Source organism: Lates calcarifer, linkage group LG1, assembly GCF_001640805.2.
Source record: "Lates calcarifer isolate ASB-BC8 linkage group LG1, TLL_Latcal_v3, whole genome shotgun sequence".
Taxonomy (NCBI): domain Eukaryota; kingdom Metazoa; phylum Chordata; class Actinopteri; family Centropomidae; genus Lates; species Lates calcarifer.
In genome coordinates, this window is record NC_066833.1 from 18,891,790 (window position 1) to 18,898,117 (window position 6,328).

At 41.2% G+C, this 6,328-nt stretch overlaps 1 protein-coding gene across 1 annotated transcript; it reads left to right on the forward strand.

The window, feature by feature from the left end:
- The first annotated feature begins 2,579 nt into the window (after positions 1-2,579).
- cobll1b (cordon-bleu WH2 repeat protein-like 1b) lies at positions 2,580-6,324 on the forward strand. Its single transcript, XM_051071552.1, has 5 exons — positions 2,580-2,727; positions 2,830-2,914; positions 3,070-4,505; positions 5,541-5,693; positions 5,779-6,324. The coding sequence occupies exons 2-4, from the start codon at positions 2,830-2,832 to the stop codon at positions 5,652-5,654; spliced, it is 1,635 nt and encodes a 544-aa protein (XP_050927509.1). The 5' UTR covers positions 2,580-2,727; the 3' UTR covers positions 5,655-5,693; positions 5,779-6,324.
- The last annotated feature ends 4 nt before the right edge of the window (positions 6,325-6,328 follow it).

The window sequence follows — 6,328 nt, forward strand, 5'->3', positions numbered from 1 at the left end:
ATCTGCTTCTCCTGTGTGTCCAGCCTCGCCAACTCATGCAGGTAGTTCTGTTCGTAAACTGCATGATTGATATCAACAGACCTGTCATAAATCTGACTAACGATATCTTACAATGTTTTTTTCCCAGGGGCAGTCATGCCAGGCAAAGATAAAAATCAGAAGGAGAAAGAAAACAAAGGCCTCTTCAGCAAGTTCAGAAAAAGCAAGAAAAACTCTGACCAGGTAATGCAGAATTTTTTGATACAGTGATTATGCAGATACAGCTGCATTAGAAAGTAACTTTCAGAGGGAGGTTTGTTTACTTTGGTTTGCCATTGGTTGACGTGCACTATGTTGTTTGGGAACAGTCCTCTTATCATGTTCTGATTGGATATTTGCTCTTTAAAGCCAACAACAGCCAGCGCCCCAGCTTCTCCTGTGCTCGTGAGCAAGCCTCGACCACTCAGCATGGCCCTACCTAGCACAAATTTGTCTCCGCTCAGCTCTCCCACGAGCCCCACTGACACGCCAAAGAAGAGACGTGCACCCCAACCGCCAATCCTCGTGTCTCAGAGGCCAAACTCTGAACCTAACGTCCAACTGGACAGTGACCAGGTGAGTGAACTGGATATTAACCCAGAAGCTCTGACATCTCAGAATAACACTCATAGGATTTTGATGTTTAGGTGCATTAATTAAATAATTAAATCTTGTTATGCAGATGGCTGGTTTAAGCCGAGGGTCTTCGGCAGAATCCTCATTGAAAAGAACTAAACGCAAGGCTCCCCCACCCCCCACGACCCCTAGTGCTGTTGTTCACGAAACGGTTCCCCCAGATGAAAATTTGCAAGGTATGTCTTTGTTTACATTTGTGTCTGTTTATCAGTGTTTCATGTAAAAGTGTCTATGGTCACTCACTCAGTGGTTTGCTTGGGTCATTTCATCAGGCATTTAAAATCTTTCACTGCTGCATGGAATATAAAATATTGCCTGATGTGTGATGTTTTGTCATGTGTTCTTTGGCCTCAGACAAAGACAGGTCTTTTCAAACTTTGCAGCCTGAGTCTACAATTTTTGATTTGATTTGACTCTTGTGCCTCCCAGTGGTCATTACTGAACAGTGCTTCACTTCATACACCCCTTATAAAGAGACATTGTCACAGGAACTTTATGGTGGTGAGAGCATGGAAAATTATTCATCTAAATAGGTTTTTATGTTTAACCTTATAGGTTCTGCTGCATCTGTGAATAAGAATTTATGCTGCGCTGGTTCTGCCAGCATGTCCCCTATATTGCCAGTTTCATTTTATTTAGTGTTTTAGCACTTCAGCTTTGCCTGTTTTTCCGGTCTCTGTTTACTTTCTATCTTGTTTTTATCTACATGTGTTGACTTACTGGAGACAGGCTTTTTGGTACTTTGTCTCTCCCTTTTTTCCAACACAACTCACTTATCTAATCAGAAATTAAGTCTTGTTTATTCAGATATCTGCAAAATGTATAAAAATCCCAAACCACAATCAAATACATGTTGAAAAAAAGACACTACACCCCATTTTAGTGTAGGGTTTTAATTCTTTGGAACGTTTCCCTGACTATGTATAATCAACCTGCTGTGACTTACTTTCCTGTAATTGTGTAGACACAACTGACTGTAACTGTATTGTCCTGTGAGGGAAACTCCACCTACCCAGGATACAGAGCAAGTTCAAGCAAAACTATGAATATTTAAAGGAGAGTGCACAAGACAGAAAACTGTGATCTTTTGAGGATATAGGCTTGTAGGGTATAGGACACAGGTTCTTGCAGTTATACCTCTTTGCCTTTCTTGTTCTTGTTTTCTTTACATGTTAATACTTGCTCTGTGTTGTTTCCTCATAAAATCTCTAAGCTTCTTTATTAACCATAGTCTGTTCAGTAGCAGCATATCTCCCAAAGCTCATTAATAGAAGGTGTACTCATAGACATTTTATGACTCCTGTCTGCATGTATACGCCAGTTTCCTGCCATTGATTATTCAAACACTTAGTTCACAAAGAAAGATCACTTCCTCCGCTGTTTCCTTAACAGCCCAGTGCGGCTTGGTAGATATTGAGATCAGAGGCTGAGAACAGTGAGTTTTGTTTAAGTAGCCTTGAAATTCCTTTTGCTCTCTGCTCCACTGTGGTGTACTTCCTTGAAGTGCTAAATTAAGAACCAGACAAGAGGGAATGAGATGCAAGAAAAATATCATTAAGGGGAATTCATTCATCTGAAGAACCTATTTTACTGGAAAAGGTGAACCATGAGATAAATACACATTGGATGCTTTGTGTTTCATGCTTAAATAAATATAATAAACTAATAAGAGTGAAAGAACTTGAATTGTACATAACAAAAATTATATTAACAGTTGTTATTATATTATTGGTAATACATGCCCATGACAAAAGAGATTAAAGTGATGACGGATACTCTACTGATGCCGCTTTAGGTATGAAAAATATGAATGATTATTGACTGATTTCCTTTATGATGATGTTTCACAGCAGGTGCAGCTGCTAACACACTGGGGGAGATTATGGAGCAGGAGGAGACAGCTTCTTCTGTAATGTCTGCAACTGCTAGTGATACCCAGGGAGAGGACAGCAGCCTCAGCATGTCAGCTGATGTTTCACTGCATTCCCCGTCCCCAGATACTGAGATACTGAGCACAGTGTCAATGGAGGGCAATGGGGAAGATCAGTCTTGTGATCTGTCCTCAGATGGCAAGTACGAACTCTAGTAAGACCTCTCAAGACTGAGCCATGTTTTTCCAGTAGCATTATTAGCAATACTTTTAATTCTTTATTTTTGCATGATTTTTGCAGGCAGATGCCAAGCACGGTGGATGATTCTGTAACTCTCAGTGATGTGACGGCAATTGCTGGCAGAGACTCATCTGAACTGGCAGACACAAGTGGGTTTGCTCTTGAGTTAAAGTGTCAAAGTATTTACATGTGTCATGTCTTAAACTTAGCCTTGAAGTGCTAAGTTGATGTCTTTTTGCTTCTCATATGATGTCAACACACCTGTCTAACATAAATTTATTTATTTTTTTCCCCATATTTATAGATGGTAGTCCATGTCAAGTTGAAAATGTAAGCCAACAGCGAATCTGTGAAGGGTCTACGGCTGAAAGTGTTGAAGGTGATTGCAGTACTGTACCCAGCAGCCTCCCCCCTCTGCCTGTAATGCAGGATGCAGAAGCACAGGCCTCTGCTCAGGCAAACACTGACACCCTCGGGGAGAAGACTGACAGGTTGGTGTGCCCAGTGGCCATCAGCACATCACGCCCCGCTGGAGAGGATGCTCAAGTGCAAACAGACTTCACACCGCTCCCTGCGCCTCCACAACAACACATGGACAAAGTTTCCTCCGCAGCTAATGCGCCTGCCTCTGACTCAGCAGGGAAGAAAGATATGGCTACTTTAACAGATGAGCTGGACCCACCTGACCTCGAAAAACACGCCGCATCCGACACCTCAGAGACCTCAGCATGCCAAGACTCGACACCAAGTGCCCCTGCCACAACAAAGGCATCACATATTTATGCCACAGACTCTGAGCCAAAGCCTAAGCCTTCCAATGAGCTGACAAGGGACTACATCCCCAAGGTAGGGATGACAACGTATACTATTGTGCCCCAGAAATCTCTGGAGAAACTGAGATATTTTGAAGTTGCTCTGACACTGGAGACACCTCCTGCAGCTCCAGAAGAGGGACTTAACATTGGTTCTCTTCAGCTGGAGGAAAGCACAGCACCGAGGGAACAGACAGAGGTCTCAAAGGAAAAAAGAGAGCTGCACTCTACTGTACCCAGGGAAGACTTACTGACTAGCACTGCTACTACCCAAGACACTGTTAATGGAAGTATACCTGATTCTACTCATTCCTCATCACCAACAAGTTTGCTTAAAGCAGATGACAAGATCTCCAGTGTGGCATCTCAAGCAAGTTCACCAGCAGAGGTCAAGGAGACAAAAATTCCCCCCGCAACTAAACCTAAGCCTGGTTCTTTCCGCTTGGCACAGCACAAAAAAACACCTGGGTATTATGTAACTTCAGCAGCAGAAAAAAGTCTCAGTGCCAGTCCTGGCTCTGGTCAGAGGGAGACTCAAGGAAGTGCAGAGAGAGCAATGTTACCACCCCCTCCTCCTCCCCCTCCCGTGCAGTGTCAAGAGGAGACGACAGGGGCCACTAACATCCAGCTGAGCCCTAAAGGGGACGACAAGAATGTAGCTGTCATGCGAATGATTAGGCAGAGCAGTTTGCCAGGTAAAGAGCCGAGTGGAGGGTTAAGCTTGGAAAAATTAAGAAGCTTTGCAGCCCCTAGACCCTACTCTCCAGCAACTCCGTCCCGCTTTGCTCAGGCAGTGTCCTCTGCTGTAAAAAGGAGCCAGTCCTTATCCCATGGTCCAAAGCCACCTCATTCGCCTGTTTCACCACTGCTCTCTCCACTTACAAGTCACTCCTCAGTCATAGAGTCAAAAGGATTTTCTAAGCTCAAGGTGAGTTCTGATAGCATAGCACACTCACATTAAATATGGCAAAAAATGAGACCACTGTTGCTGGTCATAGCTTTTGAAATACTTTAACTCATACAGTGATAGATTAATGCTTGAGTAGAAGAGTACTCTGCATTGCTGATTAAAGCACATTTACATTTTTGGTTTTCACTTAAAAGAGTTTAAGAGCTGTGACTTAAATCCACTAGCACTTTAGCTTGTTTGAAACTAAAACCACTTTTTCAACTGCTCTGCTGCTTCTTTTTGGAACTGTCTCAGCCATTTACACTGTGACCACCGGTGAGTTACTGTCACGAACATTATGAAATCTTAAATGTTGCTGTGATCCATCAACTTCATCATCATCCAGAGGTTAAATATGACTTAATAAATAAACTTGTTAGGCTTTCAAGATTTTGGGGGGCTAAAAGAAAGACATTTATTAGTTACCATGCTTAGATATTTCTGGCAGCGTCTTAAATTAAATGCAATCTGATGAAAACGTTAACATTTGACAATATTACTGTTTAAAGTAGATACTGTGTCCTTACTGCCTGGACTGAGTGATGATCTACAACTCTGTATTGTTTCCTTAGGACTGTATGTACATTAGTATTTGACATGCTATGATGATAAATCACAAATTAACGACTTCTGGACTAAGTGCATGCCATGCAAATTAAAGGCAAAACCCAAGTAAATTCTTAATTTATTTAATATCTCAGGTATTACGTTTTCACACTGTGAAAAAATACAGCATTCTCCAGTGAAACTGATGATATCAGCTGTCCGAAGAATTTTTCAAAATGTGTGCCGATCAGGAACTAGTTCATATAGTCCAAACAAGTGATGAGGATTGCTGAGTCATGGTGTAATGCAAAGTCCCTGTAGCTGTGCCTGTTGACCTGGAGAAATACTGCATTTACCTTTGTTGTTAATCTTAAAATACATGTAAAAGATACTGCAGCCCCTTTATGTTGTCTGGCACAGTAAGTGTTCAGTGACTGCATACATTGTGTCTCTTCTTTAACGCCATAGGACAGTGAAAACAGAGAAGTGGATAGCGACAAAGACCCCATTCTGCAGGGAGTAGAGGATGAACCACCACCTCTCAGTGGCATTGCTCAAATGGAAGGAGAGAGCAGTCCATAGTAGTGCCTTAATTCTTCTGACAATCATCTGTCATCTACTGTAAGCAGAACCCAACAGATTTCAGTATGATATATAAATATATGCACAACACATGCAGTAAATATGTTTTTTTTTTTTCTTCCAGGAAGAGCTTATCCTGTCTACTTTGAGTTCTCCAGCACCCTTTATCCCACAACACAGAAGCAGCAACTGTCTTTTGTTTTACCTCTTCGGGTAGCCTCCAGCAGTGTACATAAAATTATGTATTTTGATAATTAATAATTGCTGTATTTTGGTTTATTTCTCATGTCATTGAGTAACATCCCTGACTGACTTGCATATTTTAATGCCTCGCTTTTATTTTGTGTGATGACTATCTTGCATTTAATGCATTACCATTGTGAGTGAACGAGAACATTAAATGAGAGTAAATCTATAAATTATTCAACTGATTTCCAGAGTTGTAATATTATTGGGTTTATTCAGAAAATGTATTATCTAAAAATACTGGATGTATCGGACAGACCAGGTCTGATCTATGGTACTTAAATGCTCCTTAGATTATATATCAAATCTATATTTAAGTATTACAAAATTTTGATTAAGCTTTATGCCGAAAAACACTGATGTGTACAGCACACCTGTTGTTATTGTCAAGCGGTATTGCTATGAATAAAGCTTTTATCATTTCTGTT

What these genes read in the sequence shown, in the direction of transcription:
- cobll1b (XM_051071552.1), top strand. Translation starts at nt 2,830, where the DNA reads ATGCCAAGCACGGTGGATGATTCTGTAACTCTCAGTGATGTGACGGCA. An exon ending in ATCTGAACTGGCAGACACAA is followed by an intron (nt 2,915 to 3,069) that starts GTGGGTTTGCTC and finishes CCATATTTATAG; the next exon opens with ATGGTAGTCCATGTCAAGTT. An exon ending in AAGGATTTTCTAAGCTCAAG is followed by an intron (nt 4,506 to 5,540) that starts GTGAGTTCTGAT and finishes TTAACGCCATAG; the next exon opens with GACAGTGAAAACAGAGAAGT.